General features: G+C 41.6%; 2 protein-coding genes across 2 annotated transcripts in view; one reads left to right on the top strand and one right to left on the bottom strand.

The window, feature by feature from the left end:
• Med12l (mediator complex subunit 12L) overlaps window positions 1-25,406 on the bottom strand; it is a 313,727-nt gene that overhangs the window by 204,035 nt on the left and 84,286 nt on the right. The window contains exons 15-17 of the mRNA XM_029474961.1: window positions 24,332-24,546; window positions 23,170-23,274; window positions 22,252-22,428 (exon numbers count right to left, since the gene is read on the bottom strand). Coding sequence (XP_029330821.1) covers window positions 22,252-22,428; window positions 23,170-23,274; window positions 24,332-24,546 — 497 coding nt within the window. The remainder of the gene's footprint in view (window positions 1-22,251; window positions 22,429-23,169; window positions 23,275-24,331; window positions 24,547-25,406) is intronic.
• Window positions 13,191-18,075, top strand: Gpr171 (G protein-coupled receptor 171). Its single transcript, XM_029474967.1, has 2 exons — window positions 13,191-13,425; window positions 16,557-18,075. The coding sequence occupies exon 2, from the start codon at window positions 16,643-16,645 to the stop codon at window positions 17,600-17,602; it is 960 nt and encodes a 319-aa protein (XP_029330827.1). The 5' UTR covers window positions 13,191-13,425; window positions 16,557-16,642; the 3' UTR covers window positions 17,603-18,075.

The raw sequence follows: 25,406 nt of genomic DNA, 5'->3' as shown, positions 1-25,406 counted from the left end.
CTAACCAGTACCCCAGAGCTCTTGTCCCTAGCTGCATATGTATCAAAAGATGGCCTAGTTGGCCATCACTGGAAAGAGAGGCCCATTGGACTTCCAAACTTTATATGCCCCAGTATAGGGGAATGCCAGGGCCAAAAAGTGGGAGTGGGTGGGTAGGGAGGTGGGGGGGAGGGTATGGGGGACTTTTGGGATAGCATTGGAAATGTAAATGAGGAAATTACCTAATATTTTTTTTAAAAAGATACATGAATAAAAAGCAGGCTTATGATGATAAGTAACTTAGCTAGCAATATATCTAATGATATGTATGAAGTCCAAAAAGGTATAATAAAAATAAAATATAAGTTTCCATGTAAAATGGAAGTCTGTAGCACATCACGTTTTTTTAGAAATCAAAGGAACAGAGAAGTGGCTTTGTGGGTGTTGGCGTATGAGTTACCAAAACCAAACTTCTCTTCTATTAACTGGCTTCTTAGAAGACACCCAGTCTTTCCGACCTTCCTCCTAAGCATTCTTCCAAGTAACACTCGTATCTATTTCATGCTTTGTACTATGCATGTGCCAATAAACAAGTTGTCTTCAAAACCATCAGGAATATTGTTTTACTAATAATCAACGTGTGAAGAACAGCTCCCGGTTTCCGCACAATGGGTCAGTACAGTAAGCTTAGTCACACGCCACAATGCAAGAAAGGTGCTCACACAGAAAGGGGAAACATCCGACTTGTTTGACTTTCCCAAATGAGTACTCCTATGCCCTAAGTCCTGTTCACACTTTCGCCCAGATCTGACAGAAGGTCTTGGTGACTCAGCCCCTGTGTGTGTGTTTGGAGAAATGCATGTGGGGGATGGGAAGAGGGCCATGTTTGTCATCCTTCATAGCCAGAGTGCATCTCCTCACACCAGGGGAAGAAAGGGACCAAGTAAGGCTTGGGTCACATGAGGTCTCTCTTCAACCTCCAACCTCTTTTCTCCACAATACAAATGAAACTTGTCCTTGAGAAAGCCACTCTCCCGTTAGGCCTCTATCACCACTATGCCAAAAGCAGAAAACTAACAGGAAAGCCAGAAGGTTTAGGAAACGACATATCAGGCAGATAAGGAGGCTGCAAACCACAGCTAAGAAACAAGTGGTGCATGCCAGAACTATTATTAGAGGCAGGAACAACTAGACATGATGGGGCAGTGTGCTGGCAGCGGAGGATTAACCTAACACTCTGCAGACAACCCCAGTGTAGCTAAAGAGGCCATGGGAACATCTCACTTGGGCTTCTGTAGATGAGGCCTCAACACAGAGTGATCACAGAAGCTCATGTGGCAGAGAAGGCAACTTCAACACTGACAGGAAGACAAAAGTATGGAAGAGGACATTGATCTAAGAACCTGTACCTCACCAAAAAGCAAGCCTCTTAGCCTAGCGAACTACCTCCTCATTTTTATACAAAATGTAAACTCACGGGGCTTTTACATTGCTGGGCCTTAAGTCAAATCAATTAGTGATTGGTTACTCCCAGCAAGCTTTGTCCCCCACTGCACTAGAATTTTTTTTTTCCAAGACAGGGTTTCTCTGTGTAGCCCTGGCTGTTCTGGAACTCACTCTGTAGATCAGGCTGGCCTCGAATCCAGAAATCCACCTGCCTCTGCCTCCCAAGAGCTGGGATTAAAGGCTTATGCCACCACTGCCCAGCCAATCTTGCAGACATTACCCAGCTATAGGTAAAGGGTTTGTGGCTGCCTTGGTGCAGAGTACAATCCTATACCAAAGACACTGGTAATAGGGGTGAAGGCTCTATGTAGGCACCAGCACAACCTCTCCATGTTTAATGGTTTGTGTAGGTGGAGTCTTCCTTGATGGAGCATTTCAGTGTCTGATGGTTTGTATGGATATTGTCTTCAGCAATGGAACTTTGCTGTCAGCTTGTGGAGAACAGCCTATAGTTTTGACAACAACCTGGGTCGTTTTGGGATTCCTGTGGGGTCCCTTTGGCCAACAACTCGATAAAATGTAACCCAACCCCGGTACTGGAAGCTTCATTTGGTGACAAGAGATGCCCAGTTGGGAATCTGACTCTCCCATTATTTGGTGATTTCATTGAGATCATTTCCAACTATGTTTATGTTTTAGGAAGTTTCTACTACTTGCACACTACTCCTTGAACCCTCTTTCACTTTAGCTGTCTCTCGCCATACTCTCTTCCAGAAGCTCATCCCCCCGGCCTACTCCCTCTTGGTCCTCCCACTCCATACTGCCCATCCATCCATATCTGTCTATTCTATTTCCCTTTACTAATGAGGCCCCTCTTCTACCTCCCCTCTGGTTGTTGTGACTTAACAACTAATAGCCACCCATAAACAAATACACACCAGCTTTGTCTTTCTGTGTCTGGGATACTTCACCTGGTATGATTTTTTTCTACTTCATCCATTTGTCTGAAGGATTTCATGATGTCATTTTTTAACAGATGAGTGATGCTCCATCATGTAAATTAAGTTAAGATACATCTGTAGCTAGAACATAATATATCAGAAGCCGTCCTGCAACATCTAAATGCAGAAATCTAGGAAAAGGGTATTTTACTAGATTTTACTACAGCCTAGAAGAACTAAAACTCCCCAATCATTAAAAGCTCCCTGATTTCTATACCTGAATAAAGTTTCCATTTCTGTGCTTAACTGATCCAAGTACCTGTGCAACGCACTTTAAGGTGTTTTGTGAAAGGAATACCTGCGGCCAAATCAAGAAACGGATCCCAGAGCATTTGCAATGATGTACACCAAAATAAGACAGGGACCACTGAGGGAGGTGAACCCAGAAGGTGTTTTATAAAACCTTCCTCAGGAGCAGTCACCTACTGCATTAGCCCCTCAGAATCCATCCTCCTTTCTTAGCAACAGAAGGAAACATTTTCCACACTTTCTATGTCCTGAGCCAGGCAGCTAGCAGAGGTGAATTAGCACTAGGCAACTCAGTGGCCAGTCTAGATCCACCAGGCACAAGTTGGGAGGTAGTGAGATTTAAACTCACCCAATAAAAGCAAAGCCCCAGGTTCACCCTCAAGAAACACTGTGGAAGTGGGTGCTATAAAGATCTAAACTCCCATTGTGCAAGAACTCCTATGAATCAAAGCTCACTCCACGCTAAGCAGAAAAGAACTTATTCAAACCTAACCCTGGTTTTCCAGTGAATGCATATGTCAGACCCCATTAAAGCCACACCCACAAGGTTAGACACTAGTGTATGTCAACTAGTAAACTTGTTAAATGAACTTGTAACATCTAAGGTGGTGATCCAGTACCAAAAGATCAGCCTTGAAAACATACATACAGGGAACAGTATAGGGACCCAGCAAGTTATACTGAAGAATATATATGTATATACAAAAACATATAAGCATGCAGTAACAATTAGTGAAAAAAGACGCCATGAATTTGAAGGAAGGATAGATAGCAGTGGCTCTCAGGCTTCCTAATGCTGTGATCCCTTAATACACATGATACCTCATGTGTGGTGACCTCCAACCATAGAATCGCTTTCATAGCGACCTCACGAGATTATGTTCTTACATTGTTTATAAATATAAAGTGAGTGGTCGCATAAACCACAAGCATCAAGTTAGCCCAAATTCCTTTTTACTTCAGAGTGTAACTGAAATTTTAAACAACACTCACAGATTGAATTTGTCCACCAGCCCCAATGTGCAAAGTAAAGGGGTAATGATAAGCTGGCAGTGGGGTGCACACCTTTAATACCAGCACTTGGGAGGCAGAGGCAGGTGGATCTCTGAATTCAAGGCCAGCCTGGTCTACAGAGTGAGTCCAAGGATAGCCAAGGCCACACAAAGAAACCCTGTTTGAAAAACAGAACAAAATCCAGACACACACACACACACACACAGGGAGGAGGAGGGAGGAAGGGAGGAAGGGAGAGGGAGAATGAGAATGAGAATAGATAATATATAATAGTGAAGGGCACAGGAAAAATGTCAGGATATCCAGACAGAGAAGTCTGACAGCTCTAGCTATGTCTTTGGGACACCCACACAGCTCTTGTTATAAAATATATTTCTGGTTTTGTAAAAGGTATTGTTTCCTTAATTTCTTTCTCAGCCTATTTATCATGTGTATAAAGGAGGGCTACTCACTTCTTTGAGTTAATTTTGTATTCATCCACTTTGCTGAAGGTGTTTATCAGCTTTAGGAGTTCTCTGGTAGAATTCTGGGAGTTGCTTAGGTATACTCTCAGATCATCTGAAAACAGCGATTCTTTGACTTCTTCCTTTCTACTTTGTATCCCCTGGATCTCCTTTAGTTGCCTTACTATTCTGTCTAGAACTTCGAGTACTATATTGAATAGATAAGGAAAGAAGCGGGCAGTCTTGTCTTGTCCCTGATTTTAGTGGAATCACTTTAAATTTCTCTCCATTGAGTTTGATGTTGGCTATTGGCTTTCTGTACATTGCTTTGATTATGTTTAGGTATATGCCTTATATTCTTGATCTAAGACTTTTAACATAAAGGGATGTTGGATTTTATCAAAGAGGTTTTTTAGCATCTAGTGAGATGATCATGTGATTTCTCTCTCAGTTTGTTTACATGGTGGATCATGTTGATGGAATACGAGGAGATTCAGGATCAGGTGTGGGGGTGATAGGAGAGTTGGCCAGAAAGCCATGAGAATGAATGGAAATCTGCAACTGGTGGGGAGGTGTGGGGATCTCAAGGATATGCCAGAGACCTGGGATGGGGGAGGCACCCAAGAATCATTGGGGGTGACCTTAGCTATGCCTTAAAGCATTGGGGATGTGGAACCTGAAGAGGCCATCTCCTGTAGCCAGGCAGGAACCCCAGTGGGGCAATAGTGACACCAACCCACCCACAAAACTTTCAACCCAAAATTTATCCTGGATCAGGATATGAAGTGAATAAAAATATAAAAATAAATATGTAAATAAATAAATCTGTAAATAGATAGATAGATACATACATGCATGCATATGGGACCATGAAAAGCAGCCTGTTTAAACCCCAGAGACCCAGCAGATTAATCTGCAAGGGACGAAAGACCCATTTGCCATGCTCCCAGACATAGGCTCCTGACACAAGGCCCCAGCTCCACAATTCTGTGGCCATCAGTCACAGTCACTTAGGCTGTCTGGACTCCACCCCCACAGTTACCTGGCAACAGCCAGGTGTGCTCCTCCCCACAGTTACCTGGCAACAGCAAGGTAGCCCAGTCCACTATAAAAGGGGCTGCTTGGCCCCTCCTCTCTCTCTTAAGCTCTTACCTCTTTTACTCTCACCTCTTACCCTCCTTCTCCCCCTCCCTTTCCCCCACCCTCCATAGTCATCCTCTGTTGCTGCTGCCTCCTCCTCCTCCTCTTCTTCTTCTTCCTTCTTCTTCATCCTTCTTCCTCCTCCTCCTCCTCTTCCTCCTCCTCCTCCTCTTCTTCTTCTTCCTTCTTCTTCATCCTTCTTCCTCCTCCTCCTCCTTCTTCTTCCTCTCTCTCTCTCTCTCTCTCTCTCTCTCTCTCTCTCTCTCTCTCTCTCTCTCTCTCTCTCATTCTGCTTTTCTACAGAAAAGCTCTAAAATCATGGTCTGTTTCTGCTCATTGAGACTCTCCACTCATTGAGACTCTCCGTGCTAGAGCATTGGAATAGGCCTTCCCTTAAAAAACCACATCTAATCTCCTGCAGAAAGGCTTCCCAGCACTTCCAGCCACCCCAGCACCTTCCAGCCGCCAGAGGAAACCAAGGACTCTCGCCCTTACAGGAACCACCCAGCACCTTCTCCCTCTGCCCCTTCTCCCTTCGGCCCCAGGGCTGACAAAGCCACCCCGGGGTCCCCATTTTGTTCTCAGCTCTTCTGTGACATCCAGCAGCATCTGGGATGTCCAAGACTGAGAACCTGTCACCTTTGGCCTCAGTGAGGCCCAGATACCCCAGAACTGACTCTTCCATGGTATTCAGCAGTCTGTGGTGCCTGAGAGTCAAAGCCAAGACTGCCTTCCCCACACCCTGGTGTGTGTGGCCTAACATGGCCCTGACACCCGTCCCAAGACGGTTCTGTGGATTCCTGAGGCAGTCTCCCCAAGCTCTGGTAGAACGTGGGTCTCTCCCACCCCTTTACTTCCCCACATCCAGCACCCCAACACATGCATGCATACATTTATACATACATACATGTATACATGCATACACCATTCATTTCTGGTAAAGAAAGTTAAAGAAAAAGGCTTTAAGATGTGAAAGGATTTTAAATGGTAGTTTCGTCCTAGAAGAGTTTTCAAATGGAAATAAATAGCAGTAAAACAAAACCAGAAAAACTGAGCATGTATAGAAGATCCAAGCAGCAAGAAGACTCATAGGCAGAATGTAACAAGGGCAGGCATGCGATTACGTTCTGTCGTCATTAGCATTCACTATGGTTTCTCTTAAAGTTGGGCTCCTGTTTAGATGCTTATTTCCTGTCACACACTCCAGACATGAGGAGGCAGCAGCTCACCATTTCTTTACAGAGTAGGAGACTATTGCTTTAGTGATTTTTATACCTATACATGAGAAAGACCCTATTTCTTATAACTCCACTGAGAGGAGATTTTCAGTGTTCTGATTCCCCACAATTATGCAAATATGTCCCCTTAAGAATCATCTCTTCAGCCCAGGGTTCCTCTGAATAGCAGATTGTTATCTGTATGGAAAATTCATTCTTCCTGAGGTTAATGCTGAGGCCTGCCCCCCTAGAATAGCTGTAGTCATTTTATTCTATGCCCACCAGCTATTTCATATTGCTGTTGTAACTGACACAGAAAAATAACTTGACTCAGACCAGAGTGATGCTGACCACATATCTTGTTATGTTCTGTATGTTATGAGGTTTGTTAATCTTAAGACATTCCATAGCCATAAGCTTCATATAGGACCCATCAAATTAAAGCTCAATATTAACTGTTAGGTCTAAAATAGCTTGAGCCACTGGGCAGCATCTCCAGCACCTGTGTATGAGCTCATTGTGGCTTTGCTGTTTTTGTTTGTTTGTTTGTTTGTTTGTTTTAAAGCCGCAAGTATTCTTTTTTTTAAAGATTTATTTATTATTATACATAAGTACACTGTAGCTGACTTCAGACGCACCAGAAGAGGGTGTCAGATCTCATTACGGGTGTTTATGAGCCACCATGTGGTTGCTGGGATTTGAACTCAGTACCTTTGGATGAGCAGTCAGTGTTTTTACCCCCTGAGCCAACTCACCAGCCCCAGCTTTGCTGTTTTAGCCTTTACAAGCTGGCCCTGAGAAAGGTCCAGAGCACAGTTTTGAGCTGTTGCCCTACTCAATCAGTCTTGGGGTATGAATTCAATAAACCATTCCTGTTTAACTGAGATTGGCCAACAGTTACAGATACCAATTGGACGGATCCTTGTGCCTCTCTTCTTCTTCCCTTGACCCTTTGGACTATCTCTGTTGTAGAGAATGCTAAAAGGCATGTTGTGCTTGCAGAGCCTAGCAGGCCTGTCCTCTGAGAGGCTCTACCAGCAGCTGACTTAGACGGATGCTGATACTCACAGCCAACCATTGGGCTGAGGTCCAGGACCCCTATGGAAGAGTTAGGGGACAGCAACCCCACAGGAAGGCCAACAGTCTCAACTAACCTGAACCCCTGGAAGGTCCCAGGGACTAAGCCACCAACCAAAGAGCATACACAGGCTGGTCTGAGGCCCCCCCAGTACATATGTAGCAGAGGACTGCCTTGTCTGGTCTCAGTAGGAGAGGATGTGCCTAATCCTGTAGACATTTGATGCCCCAGAGAAGGGGGATGCATGGGGGTGGTGGGTGCACCCTCTCAGAGAGGATGGGGTCAAGAACTCTGGGAGGGGGAACTGGGGGGGGGGACAACATTTGTGATGTAAATAACTAAAATAATTTATTTAAAGAAAAGCTGAAAGATCCTGTCGCTGTAGAGAGCACTACTTGAGATACAAGACTTGCAGCGATCCTGCTAGTAACTGACCTGGAAGCCTCCTTTCCTAAGATTGGCTCTCATCTCCCCAGAGGATGTAATTCATAATCCTTCCTAGCTGTAAAATGCACAGAACACAGCAATGACTGGAGCAGCAACATATCCACAATGGTGTGATGTTAGTACTTCTATCGTTGAAACTTAAGGTGCTCTCAGTGGGAAGGAATTCATGCCTGCTATTATAAATCTGACCAACAACTACCCATGTCTGCAAAGGTCATACAAACTAAAGGGAAAACTACCATCATTTCCCTAAACAATTAGAATTTCTAACAGCATTCTAAAGGCATACCCCTAAACCCACAGATAAGTATAGTTCCTAGCCGTCCATTACAGAAGCTATTTGCTAATTCACTTATTTATTTATATTTGCTTGCCCATTCACTTATTGCAACAGATGGAGACTACTGCACAGATCCACAGCTGGTCAAAATGCAAAGAATAAGGACCTGGCATTCCTAGCCATAACTGATACATCTGCAGTGAACACCTTGGAAGAGTGGGGCAGAAGGAATATAGGAGCCACAGGACCAGGAGACCTGCTGCTAGATTGTATCACCTAGACATGACTGGGGAAATGCACCTATGAACTCGAAACAGTATGGTTGTTTGCATAAAACCAACATAATTAACGCTGTCAGCTGACACCCAAGTGTAGTCAAGGGAACCCCATAAAGCCCCACCCCTAAATGAAGAGCTACAGGTCCAATGGCCTCTGAAAGGAAGAATCAATTTCTCCCAGGGACACGCTCCCATAGAAGTTGTCCAATCCCAAGTGGTTAGATCTAGACATGTGCACACTCCAGCAAGGCCAGACTCAATAGGTTGTATATACATATGTAACAATGATACTTTAAAAATAAAAGGTTGTGACTTTGAAAGGAAAAGAAGACAAGATAAGAGGAATTAGGAGGAATTAGGAGAGGAACAGAAATGGCACAGATAGAGGATTCACAAATTTGCCCCAAATATTATTTTTTTAATTTAAAAAAATACTATTATCTGCCAACTGTGTTGACTAATTTTTTAATGATAGTGAAATGGACCACAAAATATTTCCTAACTTTGTAGGGAAAATCAGCATATATAAAAATGTACATGAAGTAGCTGAAATATCATCTTTACAAGTGTTGCCATGATAACTTTACCCTATTTCTTCCGACTTGGGTTTCTGAGATCGTGGGTTAGTGATGACATGAACTTCCTGGAACAATACCAAAATACAATCTGAAAAAAATTATCCTTAATGAGACAGAAGGAGCTTCTGCCAACTAAAATGAAACTTGTGCAGTAAAAAACCTTAATATTCAGAGGTCTAGAGGGGATATGGGTAGGAACCAAGAAGGGAAAAACTGAAAGAGGGAGGTAGGCATACAGGTATATATATATATAAAACAGAGAGAACAGGAAGGACTAGAGACGTGTAACAGTAAGGATGCTTTTTAAAAAGCCACAGGAAACAATCTTATATCTAATTAAAAATGCATACATATGTGTGTGTGTATATGTGTGTATTTACATACACACACATATAGCATACACATACAGTATTTAGGGCGATAATGCTCTTCCCAGGAGCCATGGAGTATCTAACAAAAACTCCAGGGTCAGGCAAAGGAGACCTCCCCTCTAGCTGTCTGTTAGAGGGAAAGAAATGCCCAAACGATATAGGTGATTGCCTTTGCCCTGGGATGCCTCCCAGAACTTGAACATAAGACCCTATGACTGGAGACACCACACTTAAGAAACAGGTTGCAGCAACTGAGCTGGGCCTGACCTGGGTTGCTGAAGAATCCTAAGATGCTAAGCAAGCTGCCAAGGGAAAACACAATCAGCAGGCTTATGCTACTGTGATGTCTACAAACCACAGCTAGGCCAGCAGGGCAAAACACGCTCGGGGTGAAGTGGTCACACTCGTATCCTAGAGAAGTTTAAACAAAGCTTTCTAGTGGGATTTAAAGCTAACTCGATAGGGGGAAATCGTGGTGCATGGTATTATAAACCTAGGCGATTATGCCTTGGTGGTGAGGCCATGGACTCCAGAGCAGAACCTACTATGACTGCTACTTTCATAAAGCAGTATAATCCCTAACTTTATGATAAATACTCATCCTTATCTCCAGAGATAAATGTCATACGCATCCCCCATCAAAGAAGGTTCTTCTCACAGCAGGGGGGGGGGAGAGCTCATTAAAGAAATCCACAATTGGTCAAAATTCAAAGAGTTAACAGACTGTGGAGTGTGCAGCCCCAGTTTATACCTCTATGACACAACCACAAAGCTAAGGCCCAGGGAGCAGCATCTCAGAAAAGGAGGTGGAGAGATTATAAACACCAGAGGCCCAGGACATCTGCTGGGGGATGGTGTCCTTGACATGTGACAAGGAAGCTGTACTCACAGTGACACTACCAGTTGCCATATCAGTGTGGCTGGGGAAAATCTCACCAGTCCCCCCCAACAGATAAAGAAATACCGGCCATTGGTGACTGCTTCAGAAGGAAATCTTGGTGTTCCCAGAGGGTGAGCTTCCTGACAAATTCTAATCCAAAGCAATCGGCTTTAAAATGTACATTTACAAGCAACACCAGATGGGTTCACGGGGCTAGGCTGATGATACACGTGTGTGTCAAATAATTATTAAAGAAGAAGGCATGAATTGGAGATGCATGGGAACACAGGAGGAGTTACATCAGGGAGACCGGGGGATTCAGATGATATAGATACAGTGCCCATGCATGAAATACTCAAAAATTAAGAATTTTTTAAGTAAAACGGCAATGGAGGAGAAAGTATTCTTCCAACAACCCAGCTGTGAGAACTTATCCTCTAGATGAGAATGCAGGTAAACCAGTAATCCCAAATTCACAGTGCTCAGCAGGAGGACCTGAAGCTTAAAGCCAGCCAGGCTGTATAATGAGACCATGTCTCAAAACAAAACAAAACAAAACAAAACAAACAAACAAACAAAAAAGAAAGAAAGAAAACAAAATTTAGTTTTGCTATAACCAAGTCAGCTCCTAACAGGCATGGTGACACATACCTGTGATCTTAGCAGTGGGGAGGCTCATGTAGGAGGATTCCTGTCAGTCTGAGTCCACCGTGGGTTTATATGGCAAGATCCTATCTCATAAACACACACACACACAAAAACCAAACAGATGAGTTATCACTGCCCTAGAAATGAAGGTGCAGAGATAGAGATTCAGAGCACTTCAGCTTGCTCACATCTGACAACCCACACGTAAATGGTGGTCCTCCCTCGAGTTGTAGCAACAGTTAGCTGCTGGCAGGCTTTGTTCATCTAAACCTAAAGGGAAAAAGCAAGGAAGCCAACAGGTAAAAGCCTGCTCAAAATAAAGTGAAAGATTAAAAAGCTTATCCCAAACGAAGTAAAACCTCACCAGAAACATTCTCTCCCCATTCTCCTTCATATCACACTAAGTCTATTCATCTCCACCCCTAAATTCTCTTCCTCTCTAATGGACACACACTTTATTTCATGCAAATGTCTCTCCTACAGAGGCCACAGTGTGGCAGTTACAAATTAAGTGTGTGCCAGCATAGTATCACTCTTCAAAATCTGTTTGGGCTAGAAGGTCATATTCACTTTCATAAAAGCCAGCCTTGCCCTTACCTACCATCAAGGCTTTGATCTCTGGTAACTCCGAAAAGAAAGGGGCAGTGGGTAGTGGGAATCCAGTCTAACGAATGAAAGATAAATAAATAAACAAAACAAAACAAAATCAATCACTAATGAGGCAAAACTTCTTCTTCAGACTAGCAAGCTGTCAGGCATGCTACTTCAGAGCTGGGCTCCATTTAAACACCACTTAAATTGTTTTTATTGTAGGAGAATAATCATGTAATATAAAGTACAAGCTGCTAAATAAATGCCCCAACTTATCAAGCTGTTTATGTCAAGACGAGAAATACTTTCTGATTGTTTTCAGTCTCATAACATGGAAAGCAGATGACATTCGTTCCTTAACATTTAGAAGTGTAATATTAGGATTATGTGTATGTGAGTGTGAATATGTGTGTGTCATGGTACACAAGTGCCAGTCAAAGGCCAAGTTCATACAGTGAGTCTCTCCTCTCGTTCTCCACGCTCTAGGGATTGAAGTTGGTTTATCAGACTTGTATGGCAAGTGCTTTAACCTGCTGTGCCACCTCCCCGGATTACATGTAGTATATCCGTGAAGGAAAATCTCTAATCACATGTACAGTCACATTTATGTGGTTCATGTAAACGCAGAAATAAAGCTTAATTCTATAAACCAAGAAAGGGAACAGCGGTTTTCTCTCTGTTCTTCTAAGGATGTTCTTTTATTTTATTTCAAGATTTTGTTTCTAAACTGGAGCTGTCAAGCTGGCTCAATGGATTGAAAGGTGCTAGCCACCATTCCTGACAACTTGAGTATAACACTGTATGGTGGAAGGGGAACTGATTCCTCAGTACTGTCATATGAACGCCACAAACACGCTCTGACACACATGTCCCTCACATGCATACATACAAAATAATAATTGTAGAAAAATGTTTTTCTATCATGAACAACAAAAAGGTAACTATACCATACCAGATTCTATACTGTGTTAATTTCCACATGGCCTCACAAGATAGCCTAGACTGGTTTTACATTCACCATGGAGCCCAGGCTGCCTCAGATTTGTGGCTATCACCCTGCCTCAGCCTCCCAAATGCTGGGGTTACAGGTGTCTGCCAGCCACAGTGTGGTAGTGTTATTTTACAATCAACAAATACCTTAGTATAAATATAAGCTGCAACAATATTACTTAATAATTGTACCACTGAAGTGCTGGTATCAGTAACTAAAAAAGTATCTGTTTAGGTACCTTACTGTCTTTAATTCACAAACAATACCAGTTTCAAGATTTTAACACTATTTTTTTAAAAAACTATTATGAAACAGAACAGTATGGGGTACTTTTATTTAAAAAAAAAAAGATACATGAGGCAAGATGTTATCATGGATAATTTAAAAATTTTTTTCCTAAAACAGTAACTGACAAATGTGAGTTACTTAGACAGATGAAATTGTTTTCTTACAAAAACTTCCTCAGGAGACTTTCATACAGTTTAGACCATTTGCAAACCACAGTTTCATCTACGTCAATCTCTAACATTTTAAAACCACACAAGAAGGAAAGGAAATTCTTAGTTCAGCAGGCGACCCTGCAAAATGGAACTGCTGTCACTGTGGGTAACTAAATAGCTCCTGATTCTCTGAAGACCTGGACCTGGGCCTACTCGGGCCAGAGAAGACAGCCAGGACCCAGGCCTGCTCAGGCCAGAGAAGACACAGCCAAGTACAACCTGGACCCAGGCCTGCTTAGGCCAGAGAAGACAGCCAGGACCCAGGCCTTCTCAGGCCAGAGAAGACACAGCCAGGTACGTCCTTTTCAATGAGCTCATTCCATTTTTTTTCCTCATAGAAACCAAAGTCAGGATTTTCAGTGTTGCAAGAGAAAGAGTCAAAAGTCCCAAGGCTTTGGGGTGGTAGGGCAACTACTAAACTGTAATTAGATCTGATCTGTGGGCTTCTAACAGCACTTCCTGCTTTCTTTTGACTCATCTGTCTTTTAAAAACTACAGTTCCAATTAGACTAATAACTCAGGCAAGGTTAAGGAGCTACTGTTTTCTAGCTAGATTGATGATAAGCAAGGCCATGTTATATCTCCCCGATAGATCTTAACCAGACTTTACTCTACCAGTCCGACATTAGCAAATTTCAAAACATGTCAAAAATGACTCCCATGGAAAACCTTCTAAGTTTTCGTTTAGTTTAGTTAAGTTTTACACCCCAAGGAATAAGCCATCTATGAGAAAGGACCAAAGAGATATTTAAAGTCTGTTCTTCATTTTGCTGGAGTACTGCCAAGCACACCTACTTTGTATGGATATTGTTGTCACAATGTTTATCAAGCTCTTAGATTTCAGATTTATGACAGAGAGCATGGGATGCTACTATGGTACAATTTTGCCTCTCGTCAATATATGCAAGATTTGGAGAAACTATTTTTCCTGGCATGCTAGGCACAATTTAATAAAAGCAAGTGCCCAGCATTCAAACTCTTCAGCACTACTGAATGAGTGGTTACACTGTAACCACTGTAAGTTACTCCACTCTGCCACAGATGGTCAGTTCTAATTACAGAGAATACCAATCCTGACAAGCTATTATAATATTTTTCTTTACTATAATCTGTACCAATAAAATGAGAGTTTACCATATAATTATTCAGGCAATACAGCCCTCACAGAAACAAATAACTATTTTACTGACACTATATAACATCTGAAACGCCTATAAGGAAGTCAGAGAAGCCTGAAGTGGCATTCAGACATGAAGGGTCTCCTTCAGGCCCACAGGTCAATAGACAAGACTCAGAAAAAGGGAGAAGGGTAAAGGCTACAGAAATCTGGAGCACTTTGCAGCCTCAATTGATCTGAGAACTGGTAAACAGTCATTGATAAAGAACACATCTATCATTAAAGTGCCACGCTTCTAAAACTCTACCACATGCTTAAGTGGACTGAAGATTAGAATAACCACCCAACAGGAAACCAAAAAATGTTTTTCTTTAAACGAAAATGTGTAGTCAACAAACATAAATGGTAAGTGCTTTTCAATTTTCATTAAGGTTAGTACAGAATAACAATATCCGTGGACCCCCAAGTACCCTGAGTCTTCTGGGGAAAAGGGAAGAGCTTGTAACCTTTAAGACACTTAAGTTCACACCTTGCATCACTCCAAGATAAACACAGCAGGGCCATGAAACACATTCAGCCAGTGAATGTGTAAATTAGGGGCATAAGTAGACCTGAGTTCCATCCCAGCAGTCAGAAAGGAGAAAACTGACTCCACGAGCTGTCCACTGACCTCCACATGCACACAGAAGCGCACTCGCAGCCATACAGCATGAACGTGCATGATAACAATACATAAAAATTTAAAGAGACCTACAGTAAGTATTTTGAAAAGTTAAAGCTTAGTAAGACTTCAGAAGCTGTTTGATGTAAGAAGGATTTTCTGGCTGCCGAGCCATTCCACTGTCAGTAAACTTTCAGTGTCCCGGAACACTGATAAAACGTGAAAGCTTGAGAAGCCCAGATTCTATAACGATCTGGTGTCTGGATTTTTCAGGAAATTCCATATAGATTTGCATTCTGTCCGTGGTATTTTTGACCCTGCCTTTAAAACAAAAGAGTATTGTTTAATATGAAAAGGGGTTGCCACATCAAGAGGGACAGCACAAAGTACCACTGTGGCCCTACACACGAAGAGGGGTTGGAACAGGCCACTCCAGAGGAAGCGTGGTTTAACTAGAGCTTACAAGCCAAGCTGGGTGCTCCACCTGGAAGGACCATGATGGGATCTTATGGCCACGATCAGGTTCAATTGTGGTTGTTCTCTACTGTCCAAGTTAGAAAGGGATTTTGTTTTGTTTTGTTTTGTTATGTTTTGGATTGAAACAAGGTCTCAAGTATATACCAGGCTAACATTGCAATTTAGCAAAGAGTGGTCTTAAACTAGTGTTTCTCCTGAGTGCTGGCATTACAAATGAGTTCTGCCAGGTCCAGTAAAGTTACATGTTTTAACACAGATGGAATTGACCCTTTTCTGGAAGACACTGTAACCAATAAATATAGGGTCATGTTCTAGAAGCTTTTAAAAGACACTTTCATAAAACTACTCAAAAGCACTTTCATAAAAATAGGTACAGCCATTATGTTCAACAAGTTTCTCTACTAGATGAATTTAAACAGTAAAAAGAAACACAAGAAAGTATTTTCATTAACACCGCAAGTATAATGTAACAAAAAATATTACATGGGTACTCAATATGAAATATGACAGTTAAATAGAATCTTTAATGTTCATTTAAAGTGTTCACCAGACACAACACCGGCCTTCACGGGTCTATAATGTTATAAATTGTTACATGATGACAGAGGTCCAGGGCATCAATTCAGAACTAGGGTCTAACCCTTCAATTCTTTTCACTGAATAATATACTAACAAGATTCAAAACAGAGGGCCCACGTCTAAGATAACGGTGTAAACCTTTATGCACTTTGCTGTCTTTTCTTTCCTACCATCAGCCTAGGTTCTTGCAGCATAATGAACGAAGGCTATAAAAAAAAAAAGCAGAAAGCCACACTGAAATCTTTTTCAGACAAAACCACAGGACCTTCCTCTCTCCACTTCCCAGAACCTCTGGTCACTCACCTCCTCCGCAAAGAAATGTCTCCCTCAAACAGTAACAGAGAGCTACACAACACAGACCACAAGGTCATAAACATCCCTTCCTAAAAGAAAACTTACATGGGATTTCCTGGAAGTTGTAGGAATCAGACAGTAGAGAGCCTGACTTCTCATTATCTAGGATGTTCCCACTCCACAGTGAAACTCTTCCAAAAAACAAGAAAGACGATGATGCTTTTGAGTATAAGTGATTCTAAGAAATATTTTCTGATTTTAGTTACTAACATCTTTCTTATGCTTTTTTTTTAACAGAGCCTTGAGGGTTTTTTGTTTTGTTTTGTTTTGGGTTTTTTTTGTTGTTGTTTTTTTAATTATTGAACTTGACCTTCTCCCTGAAGATGACAAACAGTTCAACGTTCTGTCCGGTTTACAGAGATCTGGAACCATTTACCTATTTTTTTTATTTAGTTTTCCTCATTGGAATTATTGGAAGTTGTTTTGCCACGTGGGCTTTTATACAGAAAACCACAAATCACAGATGTGTCAGCATATACTTAATTAATTTGCTTACAGCTGATTTCCTGCTCACCCTGGCATTACCAGTAAAAATCGTTGTTGACTTGGGTGTGGCACCCTGGAAGCTAAGGATATTCCACTGCCAAGTGACAGCCTGCCTCATCTACATCAATATGTACTTATCTATTATCTTCTTAGCCTTTGTCAGCATTGATCGCTGTCTTCAGTTAATACACAGCTGCAAGATATACCGAATACAAGAACCTGGGTTTGCCAAAATGATATCAACTGTCGTGTGGCTCATGGTTCTGCTGATCATGGTGCCGAACATGGTGATTCCCATCAAGGACATCAAAGAAAAGTCAAATGTAGGTTGCATGGAGTTTAAAAAGGAGTTTGGAAGAAACTGGCATTTGCTAACAAACTTCATCTGTGTGGCAATATTTTTAAATTTCTCAGTCATCATTTTGATATCCAACTTCCTTGTAATCAGACAACTCTATAGAAATAGAGACAACACAAACTATCCGAGTGTGAAATCGGCTCTGCTCCACATTCTCTTGGTGACAGCTAGTTACATCATATGCTTTGTTCCCTACCACGCCGTTAGGATCCCATACACCCTCAGCCAGACAGAGGTCATATCTGATTGCTCAACTAGGATCGCACTCTTCAAAGCCAAAGAGGCCACACTGCTGCTGGCGGTGTCTAATTTGTGTTTTGATCCAATCCTGTACTATCATCTGTCAAAAGCATTTCGACTAAAGGTCACCGAGACTTTCGCCTCACCTAAAAAGACCAAGCCTCTGGAAGAAAGATTGAGAAGTGAGAATGATGTGTAAAATGCAGGCTTTGCACGTTAGTCCTTCTTCCCAACTAGACCATAAAGCTGGTCTCATTTTTCAAAAATAAAAGAAGATGCTGAGGTAGAAGAAGATGCTTGGGAAGAGGAGCCGCCAATAGCTAGCAAACAGGGACTGGCTCATGCAGGAAGTCCTTTCCTCAATCCAAGCCAACCGTGCACTCTCATAGTTCCTGACATTCTTTACCTAACGAAGCACATTGAACCAAGGTCAACTGGAATGATCAAAGTGAGGACAGCCATGGCAAAGACTCAGAAATTCACTTCAATTTCTGGAACATTTACTTTCTGGATGAAAATATATCAAATAATCTATATCTAAGTTGACAGGAAGTCCTTCAGCGATACCTTAAAGGTCTTCCACGACCTAGAAAAATAAAAGCATCAAAATACCTGCATCATTTTTATTTATAGCTATTGCCTTGAAAGGTATTAAATGTTCTCTATTCAACACTCCTATTTTTAATATCTAATTTTTGGTACCATAGTAACAACTTTTTGTTATGAAAGGTTTACAGTAACCAGGACAGGAGGTCACACTGGTTAATTCCAGCATCCTGGGGGCTAAGGCAGAAAGATTATGAGTTTGAGGCTAGCTGGGGCTACAAAGTGAACTGCAGGCCATCCCAGTCTATAAAGTGATACTTTATCCCTAATTAATTTTAAGAGGTGTTTGCAAATACATGGGAATTTTTCTTAACAATATAAGGAAACTACTAAATTACTTTAACTACTGAAATTGTTTTGGAAGTAAAAAATCCACATCAAAAGTATATTTAAAAAATCAGCTAAAGAATCTTAAAATAGACACATGGACTCATACATTAGGCCATTCTAGAAACATGGGTGACTCTCAGATCTAGAGACAAGGCCAACCAGAGTGAATCTGCAGTACAAAGTACAAGTCACCCCATTGCTGACCAGATCTTCTCAACGGCCAGTAAATACATAGGTTTCGAGGAAGGGCCTTAAACAAAAGACTTACTAAAACAACAGGAAAAGTGGTTAACACATGAGATTATGGACTTTGTGTTTGGGTTTAGTTCTCTGTTTTCTTTCTTTGAGACAGAATCTCCTATAGTACACTATAGCCTTGAGCTCACTATATAGCCAAAAATAACCTCAAACTCCTTATCTTCCTCCTTCTACCTCCCGAGTTCTGGGATTATAGACATATGCTACAAAACCCAGCTCTTCTGTGTGTATTTTCAGTATTACAAATACCCACACAAAACAGTTAGAAATGGGCCAGAGAGATAGCTCAATGGTTAAGAGCACTTGCTACTCTTGCAGAGGACCCAGGTTTGGTCCCTAGCACCCCCACATCAGGAGGCTCCCAACTGCTTTCAACTCCACTTACAGAAAGGATCCAATTGGGTTCCCACACCCTTGTCTCACCTCCGATGGCACCAGGCATGCACGTGGTACACATATATACAGGCAGGAACTCACATGCACACACATTAAATAAATCTTTTAGTAAATAGTCCATTGAAATAGCTGTGGTGATGAGACACAGTGATCCTGCAATGAATGTGGGAGCAAATGCCTGTAACACCAGCTGAGATAAAAGGAATACAAGCCAGACGTTATACACACACACACACACACACACACACACACACACACACACGAGGGGTGCAGGAGGAGGGAGGTAGAGAAGGAGAGAGGAATGAGGGAGAGAGAGAATATGAATGTGCCCCTGGACACCAAGAATATGTTGTTTTTGTACTTGAAGAATGTGTTTCAAAGCCCTGTGTGTAAGTTCACAAATATATTTTTAGTCTGAAGTAAATAACTGAAAGAAGACCAATTGTCGCCTTTTTAAAAAGCAACTTTTAACAGTAGTTTCTAGAGAAAGTAACAGGAATGCCAATGAGATTGACAAGTCTGAGAGGACAAATTCTCACCAGGTTACAGGTTGGTAGGATACAGGCACAATAAAACCTGTGCTTGTTGGTGGCCTAAATAAGGTATTTTCTGATGAGCAGATCAAAACAGGCACAACACAGTTTATGCATGGCTATTATTATTTTTGCTTAAGTACCCCTTCATCCTCTCCTCCTTGGTCTCTAGTTACAAAGGCAATATAGAGGCTAACAAAAGACCAGAACATTTTTAGCCATATTCTTATATTTGCTTCTTCTTATGCAAAACAGGCAGCCAGATTTCTCCTAATAAGAAGAGAAAAATACTCTCAATGTAAGGTCAATGTTTAATTAGCCTTTATTTTTCCTTTTCATTTATCATCAATTATGCCTAATAGGAAAGGGGCCCTAAACAAATCAGTAGTGGAAAGCTATGCTTGTTCAGGTTTTTTGGACACTTGATACAAGCTGGGTTCATTTTAGAAGACGAGCAATTGAGAAAAATGTTCCCATCAGATTGGCCTATAGGCAAGTCTATGAGCATTCTTTTAATGAGTGATTACTGAGGAAGGGGCAAACCTACCATGAGCAGTACCTCCCCCCTGGGCAGGTAGTCCTAGAGAGTATATGAAAGCTGGCTATGCAAATCAGCTAAGGCCTCTGCTTCAGTTCCTGGCATGAATTCCTGCAAGACTTTCTCTTTCATTATGGGCTGTAATCTATAAGGTGAAACAAACCCTTGATTCCCCAATGCTTTTGATGATGGTGTCTGCCACAGCAAATTAGGACAAAAACTAATTAAAACTGGATCCAAAGCTGGCTTAGAGGGTAAGCAGGTTTTCTGGGCAATCATGAGAACCCAAGTTTCAATACCAAATCCATATAAAAAGCTAGGAATTGTCACTCACTCCTGTGTGCCCAGCACTGTAGGGAGCCAAGATAAGTTCACTGGAACTTACTCAACACCAGCCTTCTAGCTACAGTAGAGAACCTGTGTCAAAAGTGAAGACAAAAAGTGGTAGAACCGGACATACTCCCCTGGCTCCTGTGACTATGTATGTGCACAGGTGCACACATCTGCATGTGCACACACACAAATAGATACCTTACATCAGCACACACAAAAATGAATAGAAATAAAAATTAGATCCTACAACAACTGTCAAGGGACATCATCAAGCTCTTTCCTCTAAGGAGGTGCACACAGTCACGTGATCAAATCAACAGAAAAGCTGATTGTTGGTACCTGTTGATGTTGTTCTTATCCCAGAAACACAGAGACGACAGACTGCGCACACTGCTTACACAGACCAGCACATGCAACTCTCAAAAACTTCCAGCACTCACTGTTCAGGCTCTACCTCCCCTTTGGTCTCTTTATATTTGCTTGGTAAGCTTTGTGCTCTCCAGAGAGCTTTCTGGTATATAACAAAGCTACAAAGATTGTACAGATTTCCTGGACCCATCTCCCTACTATTAAAAATGTCTCACATGATTATGCCACGGTATGTTTATTACAACTAAGAAGCTAATATTGTAGAATTAGTCATGAATAAACCCTGGGCTTTAAAGTTCCTTTATTTTACATTTCATATTTTAAAACAAACCCATGCATGTGTCAGAAACATCTGTGATACGTAAGTTCAACCTCTCTGCGAACACAAATGAACTGCCAGATTATTCTGTTGTATTGAACACTGGTGACACAGAGAACCATAAAAAATTACTCTGAGATGAACAAGAACGAATTTTCTAAAGCTTTGGCCTAGTTCATGGACACAAACAAAAAGGAGTCTGTAATTGGTATAAGACAAAAAAAAAAAAAAACATGGACTTCATGAGTTTGAGTCATTTTGGAGGATGTTCCAAAATAACAACTATATTTAGCTCTAATAAAATACTCAGCTCACTGACCAAAACTTCTAATGGTATCCAAAATATAGCATGCAGGAAACAGTTTACCTGGGAATTAAAAATGTCCCAGCTTTTAGCCCAATGTCCATGACTAATATGTAAAAGATTATCATTTCTCTTTGGGATAAACACTTCACTACGAAAGCCTTCAGCACTAAGTTCCCTGCCAGGCTTGCTTCCTGTGCTATCCCAGGTCTTAGCCCACCATGCCCAAGTCCATCCCATCCCAACCCCACCCTCTGTCATCATCCAATCCACCTGTGACAATGACCCTTCTCTCCAATACTCCTTTGAGAATGGAGGGGACCCCAGATGTCGAAAGCTCCCCTTTTCGTGGGCACTGGGGTTTTCACCCAACTGCTTCTTTCACTGTCAGAAGAACTTGTGATTTATAAACAACCATCCCACCTGCCCTATGCCCCCAAACTCTTATTCATGTGTTAAATGTCAAAAGTACCGGCAGTCAAAACAGGGCAAGTAAAACCTAATCAGCAAATGACTTTCAAATTAAAGTAGAGAAAACATTTAGACATTACTGAGTGACTCAAATCCTTTTGACGCAAGGATATTAAGATAAGGAACTCTATTAAATCTATTAGTCACTAATATCACACCGAAACTTTTCACACTGTAGCTGTATACTGCCTATACAATCCTGATTACAGCCTTCAAAAGCAGCAAACGTAGTTCTCACTTGTCATTATGTGTAAACAGAGGAGTGCAAGGATAATCAGACAGCCATTCACTAATGAGCTTATAATAAGCACAGCAAGTGGATAATCTGACAGCCAATCACTGATGGCCTTATAAAATCATCATGGTACACACTGACGGAAACGTGTCTTACCAGAGGTATAGGAAAGTGGGTTGCATACTGCAGGTGTCGGAGGAGGTCGTAATTTGATGGGAAAATTAATTCTCTTGGTTTTTCTCTCTTTAGCAGTTTCTCACCATTGACTGACAGTCTTCTGCTCAAGGAAGAGTTGATGTTCTCACAGGATTCTCCAGGCATGGGAGAAAAAATCTATGTCATGTAAAACAAATGTTGAACATCATAAATAAAGGAAGCAACATCAAGCCACAGTGCCTCGTATACAAGAGCTTCAAACAAAAGGCTCACAAAAGAGCTGATGAAATAGACAGGCAGAAATGTTATGAACGTCCACGAAATGAAATAATAAAAAAGAAAAATCTGCCAGCATCCCCCCCACCCCTTGAGAAAATGGGAAAATGAAAACCACATGGGAGGAAGGTCAAAGCCAACCAGAGAACTGGCCATGTAAGTGAATTTAAAAATGTTATCCTCAAAGGATTACATTTCCTCCAAAAATACACGCTAGCAATACTCAGTAAGATTAAGCCATAGACAAATGCTTTAAGATGTACAAACAATGCTTTGATCAACAGCAAAAGTCATGAAAAAAACCCATTATACTTTCAGACAGTAGGAAAATAAATTATCCATAAGGCTATTCTTTAGGAACTCAATGCATAGACTGTCACAGTGGAACGACATTCCCACACTCCTTAGACAGCTGGATCCCAAAATAAAAGTGTCACAGCCAGTCGGCTAGGACGGGAGGGTAACACTTTACAGAGGAGGCAATACAACCCCACAGTGAGGATAACGTGACAACCACAGGTCACGGTGACAGGGACAGCACAAGTGTGAGTCATTCCAATACAGGAGGCAAGCAGGGAAGAGAGGGAGACAGGCAGGGGTGGGAAGAGTTAACTGGGAAGGAGAATCAAAGGTCGAACCTACTGGAAACTCAGAACCAAAGTCACTTTTAAAGTCACTCTTGTCTACATCATCAAAGATGTGAGTGGTTCCTGAGCCAAGGCCCATGCGCGCCATAACACTGTGCTCCTAGGAATCACCAGAGAAAGAAAGCCATGTTGTGAACGCCGTAGTTCCAGACATGGAATCTGAAACACGGATGTTTTCAACATCCTATCTTTTGCTACCCCTGTCTATTTTGCTTAAAGAATTTAAAGGAAACTCGAAGATGTGTATTGCTTTAAAGAATCACATTCTTTCCCCTGGAGTAAACGAAGCTTTAACTTTCACGGTGTTTTAAAGGAAGAGCAGAAAGATTCATAATTTACAACAAACTGGCCATGATTTATTTCACTGGGCTATTTCCAGTAATAATAATTTTTAAAAATCAAGAAGCCTAAAGATCTAAGAATAAAAAAGAAAATTGTGATGATTTAAAAAGAACAAATATAGCCATAACTTTAAACATGTCCTGAGGGTATCTGTAAAATCATATTAAACGACCAAAATAAACCTGTATTTTGAGCCCCAACAGACTCTCAGCATTTTCCAGTTTTTCACCGTTCCCTAAATCTTTTTATCTTGAAATCTTAAATATCTGGAAGAATGTCTACACTGTCAGCACCTATCAGAAAATCACAGTCATAGCCACAGCATAAATCGCTGCAAAGAGCAATTCTACCCGGTTTTAGAAACGGAGCTAAGTATTGCCAAGAAAGTGTGTGTTATTAAGAACAAGGGCTTTCTCTTTATGAGTATATGGAGATATATATGGAGATATGCCCTTAAAACAATAGCCAAAGGAGTTTGATGTGAAAATAAGTGCACTTGTGAAGCACCGAATTAAAAGAAAATTGCACGCTACACACATCTAAAACTAAAAGCATATCACCTTAATCTCATGAAAAACAAAACAAAAACAAAACTTCAATCAGTTCTAACCTTTCCTTAACTACACCACACACAAAATTCTAGAACACATATTGTGCATGTCCTTTGTGAGTGGAGGGGAGATAAATGTTGTAGAGAGAGAAATATCTAAAACCCAATTGCCTTTCCATCCCTAAAATGCCCATCTGAAACTGACTCCCCCCGTGGCGTTTACTTGGCGGATCCGGTATGGCTATCACTCTGGGGTTATATATACCTCCATCTTCATATCATGATCCTTGGAATAGTGTTCATCTGAATTCTCTCCCGCTGGCGACCGCAGCCCCGTGGAGGCAGTAACTGATAAATCTCCTCGAGAGATGAGGGTGCACATATATGCATCATGGGAGAAGACATCGTGGCGGATAAACTCGCAGAAGAGCAGCACCAAGTTCACAAACTCTACCTTCTCGCATTCACTGTTGGGGTCCGCTAGGTGAGAAACAAATTAAATTAGAAATTCTCTGAATGGCCTAAATAAAGAAAGAAATGGTAAAAGAAAGAAAACTATTCAAGGACTAAGTACATTTTCACTACCTTTTCTATTTTTTAATTCAGTATATCTTTTTGAAAAGTACAAAAGATGACAGGGGTGAGAGAGAGAGACAGTAAAGTGAACTGGCTGGTTTTGTGTCAACCTGACACCAGCCAGAGTCATCAGAAAGAAGTGTCCATTGAGAAAATGCCTCCATAAGTTCCCACTCTAAGACATTTTCTTAATTAGTGATCAACAGGGAAAGCCCCAGCCCATTATAGGTGGTGCCATTCCTAGGCTGGTCATCCTGGGTTCTATAAGAAAGCAAGCTGAGCAAGCCATGTAAAGCAAGTTAGTAAGTGCTACCCCTCCATGGCTTCTGCATCAGCTCCTGCTTCCAGATCCCTGCCTTGCTTGAGTTCCTGCCTGACTTCATTTGGTGATGAAGAGCAATAGAAGTCGATGAAGAGCAGTGTGTATGCTGAATGAACCTTTTGCTCTCCAACCTACTTTTTGTTCATGGTGTTTTTATCACAGCAACAGAAACCCTAACTGGGGGGCTGGAGACATGGCTCAATGGTTAAGAGCACTGACTGCTCTTCCAAAGGTCCTGAGTTCAAATCCCAGCAACCACATGGTGACTCACAACCATCTGTAATGAGATCTGACAACCTCTCCTGGAGTGTCTTAAGTACAGCTACAGTGTACTTATATATAATAAATAAATAAATCTTTTAGGGAGGGAGGGAGAGGGAGGAAGAGAGGGAGGGAGGGAGGGAGGGAGAGAGAGAGAGAGAGAGAGAGAGAGAGAGAGAGA

Source organism: Mus caroli, chromosome 3, assembly GCF_900094665.2.
Source record: "Mus caroli chromosome 3, CAROLI_EIJ_v1.1, whole genome shotgun sequence".
NCBI classification, from domain to species: domain Eukaryota; kingdom Metazoa; phylum Chordata; class Mammalia; order Rodentia; family Muridae; genus Mus; species Mus caroli.
This window is presented reverse-complemented; position numbering and strand designations above follow the sequence as displayed.

What these genes read in the sequence shown, in the direction of transcription:
- Gpr171 (XM_029474967.1), top strand. Translation starts at nt 16,643, where the DNA reads ATGACAAACAGTTCAACGTTCTGTCCGGTTTACAGAGATCTGGAACCA.